Source organism: Narcine bancroftii, chromosome 2 (assembly GCF_036971445.1).
Source record: "Narcine bancroftii isolate sNarBan1 chromosome 2, sNarBan1.hap1, whole genome shotgun sequence".
In the NCBI taxonomy this organism is placed as follows: Eukaryota; Metazoa; Chordata; class Chondrichthyes; order Torpediniformes; family Narcinidae; genus Narcine; species Narcine bancroftii.
This window is the reverse complement of record NC_091470.1, coordinates 194,968,274-194,984,831: the sequence shown is the minus strand read 5'-3', so window position 1 is coordinate 194,984,831 and position 16,558 is coordinate 194,968,274. Positions and strand designations below refer to the sequence as shown.

The window sequence follows — 16,558 nt, the reverse complement described above, 5'->3', positions numbered from 1 at the left end:
TGCCACCGCCCCCCCTAAGAAACATAGGTGCAGGAGTCAGCCATTTGGCCCTTCAAGCCTGCACCGCCATTAAATATGATCATGGCTGATCAGTACCATGTTACTGCCTTCTCCCTGTACCCCCTGATCCCCTTAGCCACAAGGGCCAAACCTAACCTACTCTTAAATATTGACAAGGTACCAACCTCAACTACTTCCTGTGGCAAAGAATTCCACAGATCCACTACCCTCTGAGAGAAGAAATTTTTCCTCATCTCTGTCCTAAAAAAACTTCCCCCTTATCCTTAAACTGTGACCCCTGGTTCTAGTTTTTCCCAGCATTGGAAACAACCTACCAGCATCTAGTCTGGTCTAAAGAATATTTTATGTTTCTATAAGATCCCCCCTCAATTTTCTAAATTCCAGAGAATACAAGCCTAGTCTATCCAACCTTTCTTCATATCCAAGTCCTTCCATCCCTGGTATCAGTCTAGTGAACCTTCTCTACACCCCCTCCATGGCGAGGATATCCTTCCTCAGATAAGGAGACCAAAACTGCACGCAGTACTCCAGATGTGGTCTCACCAAGGCCCTGTACAGCTGCAGCAGGATCTCTGTACTCCTGGACTCAAATCCTCTCAGTATGAACATCAACATAGCATCCACCCTCCTCACCGCCTGCTGCACCCGCACGCCCACTTTCAGTGACTGATGCACAGCAACACCCAAGTCTCTCTGCATCTCCCCTTTTCCTAATTAGATAATAGTCTTCATTCTACCTTTGATATGTTTACATAGGGGGTTCCCTATGGGTCTGGACGAGCACTCAGCAGTACAAGGACAGCTTCTTCCCCTCCACCATCAGATTCCTGAATGACCAATGAACCAAAGACAGATATTTTTGTACCTGTGATTCCCAGCATAGCTGCCACAAAACAAATTTCGTGGCACACATTCATGACAATAAATCTGATTCTGATCTCCTTTATGCTGCCAAAGGGAATTGGACCCAGAACTCCAGTTCTCCACGCGGAGGATGTTGCTGTTGTCTGGAGTCATGTGTAGACAGGAATGCTGTGACCCAGCTATGCTGTTGGCAATGTTTCCATCCTTAGTAGTATTGAGAATCCCAATGCTCGAGTTCATGCTCTTGTTGAAGAATTCCAGAAAGCTTCCCTTTTTCCCAGGTCTCCTTTCTCCAACTTTGTGTGTCTCTCTCTCTCTCTCTCTCTCTCTCTCATTAGAATATAGAACATTGCAGCCCTCGATGTTGTGCCAAACTATATATTGTGACAGAGTATATAGATATGTTTTTGAGAGATAAATTGGAGCAAGTGTTTGTATGTGACCTACACTAACAATGCCTGCCCCAATTTACCTCCCAAAAACATATCTATATACTCTGTCACAATATTCCTTTTTTTAAAAAAAAATGTTCTAAACCCTTCCTACCTTGAAAACCTCTTTCTTCCATCCATGTGCCTATCTAAAAGTATCTTAAATGCCCCTTATGTTCCAACCACCAGCATCCTTGGCCAGGTATTCCAGGCCCCCCACAACTCTCTGTATAAAAAAAAACTTACCCCTGACATCTCCCATAAACTTTCACCTTTGTACAGATGTTTGCTACTCCTGCCCTGGGGAAAAAGTGCTGGCTGTCCACCCTATCTATTGCCTTTCTTTCTCCTTCTCTCCTTTCCCCCAGCTCTGCATTCACAGAGCCAAACCCCTGCATCAATTCTCGCCCTTCTTGTCCACATCCAATTCGCACCTGTTGTCTGTTGGCCTGTGTTCCTCCCCCTGCTCATCCTTTCCTTCTCCCTCCCCCTCCCCCACCCTTTTAATTCAGTCGCCTGCCTGCTTTTCGCTCACACCTCGAAGAAGGGCTCAGGCCTGAAACGTCGGTAATGTATCTTTACCTCCTGCGGACGCTGTTGAGACCGGCTGAGTTCCTCCAGCATCTCTGTGTTTTCGCTGCAGTCACAGCGTCTGCAGAATTTTGTGTTCCGATACCTCATTTTATAAACCACATTTCCCCTCAGCCTCTGACTCTCCAGTGAAAACAGTCCAAGTTTGTCTCACCACTTGCCCTCTAATCCAGGCAGCATCCTTTCCAAAACCTCCACGTTAATCCCGATAATAATCTAGGATTTTAAGGCAGGTGATCAAATCCCAGGTTTGCCAGACAAATGGAATGTCAGGACTGTTTTAAGGAGTGATTAGGTTCACTGAGCCTTTATTCACTCAAGACCTGAAAAATAAAAGCCACACTGAAGCGTTCAAAATTCTGTCAGCTTGACAGAACTGATGTGGAGAGCATGTTTCTCCTCTCTCAGGTATTTAGACGAGAAGGCAAGGGGAAAAACTTCAACGTGAGATGAGAAATGTCTTCACTCAGAAGGCAAGGTTAGCAGAGCTTTTCTCTTTGGAGAGGTGACGTAACAGAGGTCTGCAGGATTATGAGAGGCATAGATAGTGTGGACAACCAGCGTCCCGTTTCTCTTCTTCCCCCCACACACCCCCCTGCCCCGGGCAGGAGTAACAAACACCAGAGGACACGGTGAGGGGAGGAAAATTTAGGGGGAGACGTCAGAGGTATGTTTTCCCACACAGAGTGGTGGGTGCCTGGAATGCATTAAAAACACAGTAAGTGCTGAAGGAACTCAGTAGGTCTCCCAGCGTCCACAGAAGGTAAAGATATATAACCGACATTTTGGGCCAGAGCCCTTCCTCAAGGTATAAGCAAAAAGCAGGCAGGAGACTGAATTAAAGGCTGGGGGAGGGAAGAGTCCTGACCAACAAACAAAAGGTGTTCATTGGATATGATAAGAGGAAAGATGAGAATTGATTTTCGCTGTGAATGAAGACAGGCGCATTGCCAGGGGTGGTGGTGGAGGCTGGAACAAGGGACATTAAAAAGACCCTTAGACAGGCAAATGAATGAGAGAAAAGTAGAGGTTTCTGAGGGAGAGAAGTTTTAGTCTTTTGAGCACCGTCGCTCTGACCACATCAGTGACGGGGACCTTCTGTGGCCAATCACTTCAATTCTGTACCCCACTCCCATACTCACATGTCTGTCCCACCAAGTCCACCTATAAATTGGAGGAGCAACGCCTAACCGGACGCTCTCCAACTGGATGGCATTAGCGTCGACTTCTCCGATTTCTGCCAGTCCACCCCGTTCTCCTTCCCTTCCCCATCCCTCTGTTTCCTCGCCTCCCCTTCCCTCTCCATTCACAGAGACGTCCCTCCTTTCCACCCCCCCGCCCCGGTTCACTGCCGTGCCCTCCCTCCTTTATCCATCTATTACCTCCTGCCTGTGGGACCGTGCTCCTTTTCCTCCCCCCCCAACCATTGTGTTCGAACGCCTGCCCAAATTTTGTACAATCCTTGATTAACATCTCAAGCCCATGTAACCTATGTAAAGGTAAAAGGTTCCATTACTGCCACATTACACTACATTTAGAACGTTACATGCATGAAATTCTTTATCTTTGTCTACCGTAAGGAGTTATGGTACAGAGTTCCTTGAAGGTGGATTCCCATGCAGACAGGGTGATTAAGAAGGCATATGGTATGCTGGCCTTCATAGTATAGAGTATAGGAGCTGGGAAGTGATGCTGCGACTGTTTAAGGCATTGGTGAGGCCAGGTTTGGAGGATTGTGTTCAGTTCTGGTCTCCAAATTATAGAAAGGATATAGATAAGGTGGAGAGGGTGCAGAGAAGATTTACAAGGATGTTGCCTGGCTTACAACATCTAGACTACAGAGAAAGATTAAAGAGACTGGGACTTTATCCATTGGAACGTAGACTGTTGAGAAAGGATTTGATAGAGGTATTTAAAATTATGAAGGGAATAGATAGACTAGATGTGAGTAAACTCTTTCCCTTGAGGGCAGGGGAGGTTGGAACAAGAGGGCATAAGTTAAGGGTAAGGGGGAAAAACTTGAAGAGAAATATTAGAGGACCAATATGGCCTGTTTCTGTGCTGTAAACTGTTATGTGGTTAAGACAGAGAGTCGCCACTTTGTCTGGCGTCCAATGAGGAACGAACTTGTGTTCCCTAGTTTACAAGACCAGTGTCCTAACCACTGAGCTCTGGAGCCATATCTTTATCTTTGCTCTATAAAGTGCCCTGTTTGACCAGCTGAGCTTCTCCAGCATTGTGTTTTTCCTTTTAGTTTTTTTGAGTAGGTTTATTTAGTTTAGCACAACATTGTGGGTTGAAGGGCCTGTTCTGTGCTGTCAAGTTCTATTGAATGTATTTATGAAGGAATGTGTAGACATGGGGTGGAACATGATACTGAGGAAAAGGATTAGCCAAGGGTGTTGGAACAGTAGAGCAGACTGAAAGGGCCAAATGGCCTAGACCTATCTTCTGTTTCGCTGATTAAAACGTTTGTCTATTTTAGATGCTCTGCTTGCGTTGAACTGCACTGCGAGGAGGACCTGAACGAGCTAATGAAGTTGGATGCATGGAAGATCCTGGGGCCAGCAGTGAGCCTGAGCAAAGTGGAGAAACTGGGAGCTCTGCACAGTGGTAGCTGGCCTTCAATCTCTGAATTTAAAAGCTTTGTTGGTGGCGGGGGTCTTCCTCAAACCCACAACAGTGTGCTGAAGTGGTTCTTTCCGTCAGCCCGGCTGTCATTTTCAAAACTCTAGCTGGGTGCCAGAGGGGAGCGTGGCTTGTCGTCGCTCTCCTGTTCATACCTCTATCGCCCACATAGAACAAAATACACGAATGGATCATGTCTAACAAGTTTGTGCAGACAAAGAATTGCTGGAGGAACTCAGCGGGTCTGACAGCATCTATGTGAACAAACTTTTTAAATTTAAATTGAATTTAAACTTTTTAATTTAAATTGAATTTGGTAAACTTTTTAATTCAAATTGAATTTAATAAACTTTTTAATTTAAATTGAATTTGGTAAACTTTTTAATTTTAAATTGAATTTAATAAACTTTTTAATTTTAAAATGAATTTAATAAACTTTTTAATTTAAATTGAATTTGGTAAACTTTTTAATTTTAAATTGAATTTAATAAACTTTTTAATTTAAATTGAATTTGGTAAACTTTTTAATTCAAATTGAATTTAATATACTTTTTAATTTAAATTGAATTTAATAAACTTTTTAATTTAAATTGAATTTAATAAACTTTTTAATTTAAACTGAATTTAAATTCAGCACAGCAGAAGCCGATTCGGACCATTTAAACCCACGTTGCCCAGTTACACCCAAGTTAAACCTACAGCACCGTACGGTTTTGAAAGGCGACCGGAGCACCCAGAAGAAACCCACTCAGGTCACGGGGAGAACATACAATCTCCTTACCAACAGCATGTTCGAACCCAGGTTGCCAACACTAATGGCGTCATGCTAACCGTGTTGTACATCAATGATCGGCCAGCATTTCGGGGTCAAGTCTTGAGGTGATGCATTTAGGCAGGTCAAACCTGAAAGCAGAGTACAGGGTTAATGATAGGAGGCATAACAGTGTGGATGAACCTTGGGGGTTGATGGGAGGCCTATGGTATGTTGGTCTTCATTAATCGGGGGATTGAGTTCAGGAGTCGTGAGGTTGCGTTGTATTGCTGCAAATCTCTGGTGAGTGCAGAGAACTCCAAAAATGAAGTGCCCAATCATTTGTCCTAAATGACTCCTGACCCCAATAACTCATCCGAGAAAACACCACGGCTCCATCTACGCCTCCATTGCCTTGTATGTTTTAGTGAGGTCACGGTTAGCCTAGCAGTTAGCTCAACGCAATTGCAGCGCTAGCGACCCAGGTTCAAATCCGGCGCTGACTATAAGGAGTTGGTTCGTTCTCCCCGTATCTTGCTTGGGTTTCCTCCCCCCTTTCAAAAACATTGTTTTGTCAGTTGTCGGTTGTCGGTTGATTTGGGTGTAGTTGGCCTGCACATGTTTAAATGGCCGACATTAGCTTCTACTGTGTAATTGGGTGTAATACCATGTAATTTGGGTGTAGGTGGCCTGCACATGTTTAAATGGCAGGCATCAGCTTCTACCGTGTAATTGGGTGTAATACTGTGTAATTTGGGTGTAGGTGGCCTGCATGTGTTTAAATGGCCGGCATCCGCTTCTACCATGTAATTGGGTGTAATACCGTGTAATTTGGGTGTAGGTGGCCTGCACATGTTTAAATGGCAGGCATCAGCTTCTACCGTGTAATTGGGTGTAATACTGTGTAATTTGGGTGTAGGTGGCCTGCATGTGTTTAAATGGCCGGCATCCGCTTCTACCATGTAATTGGGTGTAATACCGTGTAATTTGGATGTAGTTGGCCTGCAAGTGTTTAAATGGCTGGCATCAGCTTCTACCGTGAAATTTGGGTGTAATTTAGGTGTAGTTGGCCTGCACGTGTTTAAATGGCCGGCATCAGCATCTTCCATGTAATTGGGTGTAATACCGTGTAATTTGGGTGTAGTTGGCCTCCACGTGTTTAAATGGCTGCCATCAGCTTCCACATTGTTGAAAGTCAAATGCAAGAGCACTTGTGTTTGCATGTTTTTGTACTGAGGACCAGAGAACGCCATTTCATCGGCTTTGTAATGGCTCTGATTTCCCACAGCTTACAAATAAAGAATACCCTCACTCATTTCCTTCAGCACACTGTGAAGCCGACTTTCTTTCGTTATTCACTAGACACGACGTTGCATTCTTCAGCTCCCCAAACACCACCCAGCTAAATCACTCTGACCTTCTCATTGGCTCACTGCCACCAGATGATCCTGACACCCTCACTCTCCTCCTGCATCCGAGATTCATCGCCCGTAGACTGACACTTAACACACCCAGGCGTGCGCGCTATTATCCCCGTGTGTCGCATCGCTGGCGTCCCCAGTGGCGGCCAGCACCGCTCCTGATAAGTATACGACCATGACAGGCCGTACATGTACAGTGTGATGGTATTGAACTTGCCTGATATCATTTCTGAATGGTATTTGTATCTCCGACCTTTCACTACTGGCAGGTGTTCAGGGAAGATAGTGGTTTGCAACTTAAGTTTTCTTTTCCCATTGCAGAAACTGATCACAAGACTCTTTGTATTAAACATCTTCCGGCTGAAGTCTCTGCCATCGACCTTAAAAAGCTGCTTAAGGATGTTGCTGGTGTTTGGATACAGGAGAATCAGAAAAACAAGAGGTACTTCATCTGCAAACTAAAATATAGGCTCTTTCAATAAACCATGCATCCTGATGAAAGTCATTCTTTCTGGGAATTTTCTAAAACATCACGAAGGTGATGCAACTTGAAATGGTTTTAAATATTAATTTTTTTTTAAATTTAGTCAGACAGCACGATAACAGGCCCTTCTGGCCCACGAGCCCATGCTGCCTCAAATTCCCCAGTTAACCTACAGCCCCCGTACGTTTTGAAAGGTGGGAGGAAACCCTCGCGGGCACGGGGAGAGCGCACAAACTCCTTACAGACAATGCCGGATTGGAAAATTATATCTTGAAACACGAACGTCTGCAGACGTTGTGATTGTAGAAAAAACACAAAAGTGGAAGAATTCAGCTCCTGTCTGCTTTTTTTGCTCATACCTTGCTGAATGGTGCTGGCTTGAACGCTGGTTATATTCCTTTGATTCCCATAGAGCAGGGGTGGCCAAACCTGCTTGACGTAAGACGATAAACTTCAGATATCTGAGAGCCACAAGATGTGGAAAAAAAATACTACATGCTCTGGTGTACATTTTCTTTAAAAAATGTATAAAAATTTTAAGAAATACATGTACAAAATAATATTTATGTATGTAGTTTATAAACTGCTAATTAGTTTCATTAATCAAAAAATACACATATATTTTTGACCACGGTAAGTACCTGCATTGTTCAGGTTGTCGGGAGCTCGGATGAGCGGGTGGTAAGTCAGCGTTCAGGGCGTCAGGAGCTCAAGAGGGTGGGCGGCCTGAATCACACGTACACTCCACTAATTTCACTGCCTGCAACATAGCCGCAATCTCATGGTACGCCTACTAACACTGCCATGATGAGAATCAGCTGTTACGATCCCTGTCTCAGCCAACGCATCCCCATGAGCCGCACACTGTATGTCAAAGAGCCGAGTGGGGACACCCCTGCAATATATGCTGCGTGACCTGATGAGTTGCTCCAGCGCTGTTGCGCACTGCACGGTAATCACAGCGTCGGCAGACTTTCCTGTTTAACAGCATAATCTGATTGTGTCGTTAATCCATGAGCCTACTCTTATCATTCGAGATTCCTCCTTCTAAGCCTGTTTCTCTGCTACTGATTTCTCAATCCAAATTCTGATTAAACAAATCCCGTGTGAAACATTGACCATTTCTCTCTCCCCAGATGACCTGTCGAGTACTTTCAGCGCTTTTCATTTTAGACTTCCAGCTTTTCTAATTTTCAGTCATGTTAAAAACAGAATTGGCTGTGCATGAGGGGAAAATACTTTTAGGGCAACACGAGCTGGGGATTGGGACGGAAGGGGATGTGCCGCAGATCTGCATGGACTTTTCATGTTCTGTTTCAATTCTGTTCTTTTTCTAACCTTGGTCAGGTTCGCCATAGTTGCGTTTAAAACCACAGAAGCAGCCAGTGATGCGCAAAGTAAATGCAGAATTGAATGCAAAGGAACTCTAATTCAATTGAAGTCTGTGCAAAAGGAGAGCGAAGGTACGTCTGTTATTAAATGTGTAGCTGATGGAATAATTATGGATGGAACAGTAATTCAGCCCACCCAAGCAGGTTTAACCACAAATACGCCACCACAGCAGCTACCAGCACTTGCCGAAGTTCATAGCAATGCAACCCGCCTGCGCATCCAAGCTCCCGATAGCAGGCACCCGCCCACCCAGCCAAGCTCCTGACGCCCCAGCAGCTTTGAAAACTGCAGGTACTCCCCAAGGTCAAAAGTTTGACCCGTGTAAAAAAATTGAACCCTCCCTCTCCCACACCCTTTTTCTGTCCCGAAAAAATGGTCCAAGTAATTTGACAATTACTCAAATATACTCTGACCATAAATCTAAACTTTGAACTTTCGATTATACCTCAGTTGTTGAATGCAGTGTGAAATATCATGAAGTTGTCTCTTCAGAAGATCTTTCTTCTAAGTAATATAAGAAGTAAAGAACTTGGACTCGATTTGGATAGAGCACAAAGAAGATTTATTATGATAGCCTTAGCTGTAGCAAAAAAATGTATTATGTCAACCTGGAAGTTAGAAGATAGCCTGAGAATACAGCAATGGTACATAGAAATAAATAAATGTATTCCATTGGAAAAAATAACATATAATTTAAGAAATGACATCACAATATTCGAACAAATTTGGGAACCGTACATGGAACACAATAGAGAAATCCTACCATGGACCTCCACCGCCTAAAATGACAGAAGGAGAAGAAGACGAAATGAACTGACCCAGTATGTAAAAGTAGAAGACACAAATTTCTTGTTTATTTTCATTGTGTGATGACATTGTTTAATGGGTTTAATGTATCTTATAGGTTGAACGTTGAGTGAGTGGGGAGGGAGGGGGGTAAGGGAGGGGGGGAAAAGGTGAGAAAATGACACTGTGTTTATTCAAGAGGGAAATGTCTGTGTGTATTTTGGTCAGTATGGTTCATAGTGTGATAAATTTTAAAAAAAATTTAAAAAAGTTGTCTCTTCAGAGAAAAAGATTCTCTTATCCATTGAGTAAGACACATCCAAGATTTCTGTTTACAGGTGTTGAAAATATCAGAGTGCCTGAAGAAAATGGCGGCCAGTCACAAGGGTGAGTAAACTGTATGCATGGTGGTAACAACTTGCATTTATATAGCGCTTCCACTGAGTAAAACCTTCCTACTCCTACTCAGAACTGTTATAATCCAAGCTATGTACGGCAATCAGATCTGGAATTGAAGGCTTGCCACAGAGATGGACCTTTATCAACCTTTTTCTTTCTACTCACATCCCACTTTAAGTAATCCCTAGGCCATCGGTGCTCTGTGATTAGTAAGAGATTGCTTAAGGTGGGATGTGAGTGGAAAGAAAAAGTTTGAAAACCACTGTTTTAAGTGTCCGTCATTGACTTGTTATGTGCACCGTTTCAGAGCTCCAAAGGAAATGGGCCAATGTCCATTTTTCTCAAGCAAAGTTTAGCAGTGATTCTCAACTTTCCCTTCCCACTCACATCCCACCTTGAGCAATCCCCTACATCTGTAATTATACAGAGCATAGGGATTGGTTAAAGTGGGATACTGAGAACCACTGCTTTAAGGTGCATCATAAAAGGAAGCGAGAGGCTAGAGGTTGAGGGAATTTTAAATGTGAACGTACAGTATGGTAACAGACCCTTCCAGCCCACGTGTCCGTGCCATCGAATTACTCTGAATTGACCTACAACCCCCGGTACGCTTCAAACGGTGGGAGGAAACCAGAGTCCCCCTGGAGAAAACCCACGCAGACACAGGAAGAACATACAAACTCCTTGCAGATACCACAGGATTTGAACCCGGGTCGCTGGTGCTGTAACAGTGACGTGCTAACCATGCCACCCTAAGCAGTTTCAGGACTTGAGGGCAAAGCAACTCAGGCTGGAGATCTGAACTTGGGAACGTCATTGTTGGCCTCTGTTCCTGGGGTACAGGAATCCAAACCCGACTAGACACACTTGTGTGCAACAGGCCACCCTTCGCTCTGCCATGATAATCAAAGCCCAGCTCAGGGTTGGCTGCTGTTTCTGGCCCTTCTCGTCAGTGTCTTGATGAGAAGTTGATCTAGCAGTAGTGTCACTGAGGTTTATATGAGCAGTTCATCAGTGTTCAGCATTCTCACTGCCTGTGGGAAGAAGCTGTTCCTTGCCCTAGTGGTTCTGGCTCTGATCCTTCACCAAAGGGAATAGCTGGAAGATGCTGCGTGCAGGGTAGACCTCAACAATTTTCAAGCCCTTTTCATCCCAGTAGATCACGTCCGGGGTGGGGGGGGGTGGGGTGTGTGTGAGGGAGACTCCAGTGACCCTCTCTGCCACTCTTAATGACCAACTCTGATACAGCTGGCCAGGGTGCTCGCGACAAACGTTGACAGCATGGTGGCCAAGGGAGAAGATGAAATGATATGCCACGCCATTGGAAAAGTGCAGGGGAGTGGTCCTCTGAACTGGAGAACTGCCGCACCCACTGGGCCAAATGGCCTTCACCTCTGTTGTTTAACTTTGCGTCCTGCCAGTGCAGTTCAAAGCCCAGATGGGAGACGTGATTCTTGCTCTTTCTTAGTCCATTTTATGTTTCATTTACAGAGTGGCTTACGTACATTGCAAGACAGCAGAGCAGGCCAAGGCAGCTCTGGCGCAGTTGAAAAAGAAAGGGGTTCAGGGCCAGGCGATTGAAATGAACTCTCCAGCGGAGGGACAAGAAAGATCAGGAAAGAAGCGACTTCAAGAAGAAAAGAAAAAGATGCGAGAGAAATGTGGTGAAGCAAGGAAGAAAGGGAGTCCAGAGAAGAGACTTGACAGAGGGGAGAAAAGGAGAAAAAGATGCGTACGTACCTGTGAAATTACATCGTCCCCTTTTTGTCTGTTCACTGATTTAAGCCATTTATTCTGCTTAATGCTAACTAGATATTTAGAACCACCATATGATTGTGTGATCAGCAGTGGGGCTGAGTGGGAAATTGAAAAGACGGGACAGACTGAATGGCCTATTTCTCCTCCTGGTCTTTAAATTTGGCAGGTTTTTGCCATTAGTCTGAATCCCACTGGCCTGTCTACTCTGGGGTCAAGTTGATCTCCAGCCACCATTTCCCCTCCAAAGTTCTGTAACAATTGGCCTCACAGATTGCAAATTGCCCCAGAGTTGCTCACCGGACTCCCAGTACTGCCAGGCAGAAATCTCCACCAACTTGTTACGTGGACAGAAGCTGTTGACTGTGGCCACTCTCTACCCTGGCCACGAATCCCTTTCACCACCCAGCGTGGCTGGGTCTACCCAACTTGCTCAGCATCCGCTGAAAATCCTGTGAACCTGGCTGAAAACAAACCTCACAGATTTCTTCTTTCTTTCTTTTCTTCTTCTTTCTTTCTTTGGCTTGGCTTCGCGGATGAAGATTTATGGAGGGGTAAATGTCCACGTCAGCTGCAGGCTCGTTTGTGGCTGACAAGTCCGATGCGGGACAGGCAGACACGGTTGCAGGGGAAAATTGGTTGGTTGGGATTGTGTGTTGGGTTTTTCCTCCTTTGTCTTTTGTCAGTGAGGTGGGCTCTGCGGTCTTCTTCAAAGGAGGTTGCTGCCCACCGAACTGTGAGGCGCCAAGATGCACGGTTTGAGGCGATATCAGCCCACTGGCGGTGGTCAATGTGGCAGGCACCAAGAGATTTCTTTAGGCAGTCCTTGTACCTCTTCTTTGGTGCACCTCTGACACGATGGCCAGTGGAGAGCTCGCCATATAACACGATCTTGGGAAGGCGATGGTCCTTCATTCTGGAGACATGACCTACCCAGCGCAGTTGGATCTTCAACAGCATGGATTCGATGCTGTTGGCCTCTGCCATCTCGAGTACTTCGATGTTAGGGATGGAGCGGAGACAACGCTGGTGGAATTATTGTCAGAGTATATACATGACATCGCATACAACCCTGCGAGGCAGAATCACCACTAATTGACAGTGCAAAAAAAAACTGGCTCAACGTACACCTGTAAACACATAAGAAATGTAAACAAATTGACTACAATACAGAGCAAGAGAATAAAATCAATAAAGTGCAAGAGTCCTTAAATGAGTACCTGATCAGGTTTGTTGTTGAGGTTTCTGATGGTGGAGGGGTGCTTGAACCTGGGGATGAGAGCCTTGAGCCACCGATACCTCTTTCCTGTTGGCAGCAACGAGGACAGAGCGTGCACTGGGTGGGGTGGGTCTTTGATGGCCGCTACTGCTCTCCGACAGTAGCGTTCCCCGTGGGGGAGGGTTTTGCCTGTGATGTCCTGGGCCGTGTTCGCTACCTTTGACAGGGGCTTTACGCTCAGGGGTATTGGTGCCCCCGTACCAGATGCTGATACAGCCGGTCAGCACACTTTCCACCGCACCTCTGTAGAAATTTGCCAGGGTTTCCGGTGTTAAGTTCCAAAGGACATTGTGCCCATTTATGGACTGTAATCAATGTTAATGTGTACGGTGGTTCTGGAATTTTGGCGCAGTTCTGTCCCTCACTTGATTCACACATGTCAACGTTGAAACTCGCTTAGAGAAAGGGGTTTGAAATTTTTATGTTGTTAAATCTGTTATGATTGCGAATCTGTTATGAATTTCCTTATTGTGAGAATATTGCATAATAATTTTTAAATTATTTTTCTGAATCTTGTAGCACATTGTACAACGTACAATCGTTTATACTGTAAAACATTAATGAAAATATTTTTAAAAGAAAGGAAATTAATCTGAATTCTGTGTCTTACCCTTGCTCCCTCTTATCATTCCAGGTTTACCTACAAAATAAAACCTTGTCCCGTGAAGGAGGAAGGAGAAGAAAAGGTGAACATAATCAGTGCTCCAGTTAGATATCCCTTACATTTTGTTGTCTTGTGGTTGGGCGGCTGGATTCTCCACCTCGTATTTTAGATTTTCGATTGGGATTTCCCAACTTTGTGTTTCTACCTGTGTAATTTCTTGAACTGTCGACGGCTTCGATAATGCAAAGAGATTGTTGTAAGCAAAATTTCAGAAATTGAAATGGCTGGGCAAAATGCACTTGGGTGTTTTGTGTAGAGCGAACACAATGTATTTCTCATTACATTGAAAAATAACTTCTTAATTAGGGAGTCAATTTTAGTGAGAATTGGGAAATTGAGGAAGTAGCATATTGGAATCTTCAAAGACAGCATATTTTGGCACCTTGAGTTGGGACAAGTGTGAGTGGGTGGGTGAGAGGAGTGTGTGAGTGGGAAAGGCGAGCATGGGTGGGAGAGGCAAGTGAGGATGGGAGAGGCGAGCATGGATGGGAGAGGTGAGCGGGTGTGGGAGAGACGAGTGAGTGTGGGAGAGGGGTGGGAGAGGCAAGTGGGGGTGGAGGAGGCGAGTGGGGGTGTGGGAGATGTGTGCGGGGATGGGAGAGGCGAGACGGGGTGGGAGAGGCAAGGGGGTGGAGGAGGCGAGTGGGGGTGTGGGAGATGTGTGGGGGGATGGGAGAGGCGAGACGGGGTGGGAGAGGCAAGGGGGTGGGAGAATGGGAGAAGCATGAGAGAATGGGAGAGGCATGGGAGTATTTCTTTGTTTTCTCCCTGTGACCATGTGGTTATCCTCCCACGTCATTTGGCTAGTTGACCACTTTAAATTGTCCTAAAACTGCTAAGTGGTAGAATTAATGGGAACGTGGCCACAATTGGATACAGAGAGAAATTATGGGGAATGATATTCCTTTATGGGCTGGCAAAAACTCGATGGGAATCTGAAAATGGAAAGAAATTTGAAGTGAAGTTACATTGAGGCAAGTCGAGTTTTTAAAAAGAAATTAAATGTATTTTTATATTTTGACTGTAATGTTGTCTAGTTACTGAACAAGGTCAATGATTAAGATGATTGAAAAGCACACCAGATAATAGTTTCATTAAAAAAAAGTTGATGTCTGTTAAATTTTTATTTTATTTCAGAATGTTCACCAAGTAGTATAACCAACAATTAAAGCAAAAAATGTAGTTGGAGGAAAAAAATAAATAAATGGCAAACTAGCAGGATCAAAGGCTTCCAAACCCCTGGATCTGGGACTGGGGGCTTCTAAACCTCTGGATCTGGGTCCAGGGGGCTTCCAAACCCCTGGATCTGGGACCGGGGGCTTCCAAACCCCTGGATCTGGGACCGGGGGCTTCTAAACCTCTGGATCTGGGTCCAGGGGGCTTCCAAACCCCTGGATCTGGGACTGGGGGCTTCTAAACCTCTGGATCTGGGTCCGGGGGGCTTCCAAACCCCTGGATCTGGGTCCAGGGGGCTTCCAAACCACAGGATCTGGGTCCGGGGGGGCTTTCAAACCCATGGATCTGGGACCGGGGGGCTTCTAAACCTCTGGATCTGGGTTCGGGGGCTTCCAAATCCCTGGATCTGGGTCCGGGGGCTTCCAAATCCCTGGATCTGGGTCCAGGGGGCTTCCAAACCCCTGGATCTGGGTCCAGGGGGCTTCCAAACCACAGGATCTGGGTCCGGGGGGGGGCTTTCAAACCCATGGATCTGGGACCGGGGGGCTTCTAAACCTCTGGATCTGGGTTCGGGGGCTTCCAAATCCCTGGATCTGGGTCCGGGGGCTTCCAAATCCCTGGATCTGGGTCCAGGGGGCTTCCAAACCCCTGGATCTAAGTCCAGGGGGGCTTCCAAACCCCTGGATCTCCATCAAGTTCAGCTTGTCCTATTATCTTAAGTTCAAAGGTGGATACTGACACATGAAAGTCTGCAGACACTGTGATTACAGCAAAAACACAGATGATCAGTGATCTCAGCCAGTCTCACACCGTCCACAGGAGGTAAAAATATATAACCGACATTTCGGGCCTGAGCCCTTCCTTAGAGTCTGGGGAAAGAGGGGAGAATGGGTGGGGAGGAGTGTAGACCAACAGACAAAAGGTGTTAATTGAACAAAAGAGATAGGAGAGAGGAGAGGTAAGAATTGGTGGAGGGGAGAGGGGTTTGGCTCTGAATGAAGAACTGGGGGAAAGCAGACATAAGGCTCTTTCATGCCAATCTCTCAAAACACGGAGGGTAAAATATAAACTTACCTTCACACCGAGAAGCCCTTAAAAGACCGCCCTTGCATCGCATTCATGTTGAGCGGCGCCGAGTCGACGTTATTCATACGTTCCGATCTGTCAGTGTTTTTAAAAATTCCGCTCCTGTGTCTCAGGCTGGGCGGCGGCACCACAGTGTTGTCAGTCCGCCCTTAGCCAGCCGCTTGCAGCAGCAGTACCTTCACACTGGGTGGCGGAGCTGACCCCCCCATGAGAGGGATTGCAGTCCCTGCCTTGGAGCTGGCCATGACGCATTCATTGGAGGCAAGTCTCCCGACGCAAGTGTTACAGAGCCCAGAGGACCCCAAAACCCAGCAGCAATAGATATGCACCACAACACAGGGTTACTTAAACAAAAGTAGTTTTAAATTATAATTGAACAAGAAAACAGAATTAAACTTTAACTTGTTACTTAACCTACCTAACATACTTAATCCCCCCCCCCCCAATACTAAACACGGGTGTGTGTAATCGATATTTAAAATTAGAAAAGTTCTTTGGATCACAATCCAATCTCACTGGTTGCAGGCAATTCTTGTACTGTGCACAGAAGTTAGCATTAACAAAGTTCACCAGGCTTTGATGCTTAACAGGCCAATGGTCATCACTCAGGAGGGTTTTCAGAGAGAGATGCCTTTTCCAGGACATCTGCAACTGATTCCTTTCCAATCAGCCTTGCTGACAAAACTTGCCCCCTTCAGGGTTCTCCAGATGATCCTCTTTCTTTCGGGTAACCTTAGACAGCTAGTCTTCTTTGACCAGACAGCCTTCCAAAAGTTTGCCAGCTTTGTCATTCTGGAACCGATTTCTGTGTTTCTCCTCTCTGTTTCACT

The 16,558-nt window shown here is 45.5% G+C and overlaps 1 protein-coding gene across 4 annotated transcripts in view; it reads left to right on the top strand.

The window, feature by feature from the left end:
• Positions 1-13,983, top strand: part of LOC138754898 (uncharacterized) — a 92,672-nt gene extending 78,689 nt beyond the window's left edge. For 3 of the 4 annotated variants that reach the window (XM_069919866.1, XM_069919864.1, XM_069919865.1), the window contains exons 21-26: positions 4,393-4,520; positions 7,029-7,149; positions 8,539-8,654; positions 9,708-9,756; positions 11,260-11,500; positions 13,437-13,983. In XM_069919866.1, coding sequence (XP_069775967.1) covers positions 4,393-4,520; positions 7,029-7,149; positions 8,539-8,654; positions 9,708-9,756; positions 11,260-11,500; positions 13,437-13,514 — 733 coding nt within the window. In that variant the 3' untranslated portion in view covers positions 13,515-13,983. The remainder of the gene's footprint in view (positions 1-4,392; positions 4,521-7,028; positions 7,150-8,538; positions 8,655-9,707; positions 9,757-11,259; positions 11,501-13,436) is intronic. The other variant, XM_069919867.1, reaches the window with a different exon arrangement.
• Positions 13,984-16,558: the final 2,575 nt, after the last annotated feature.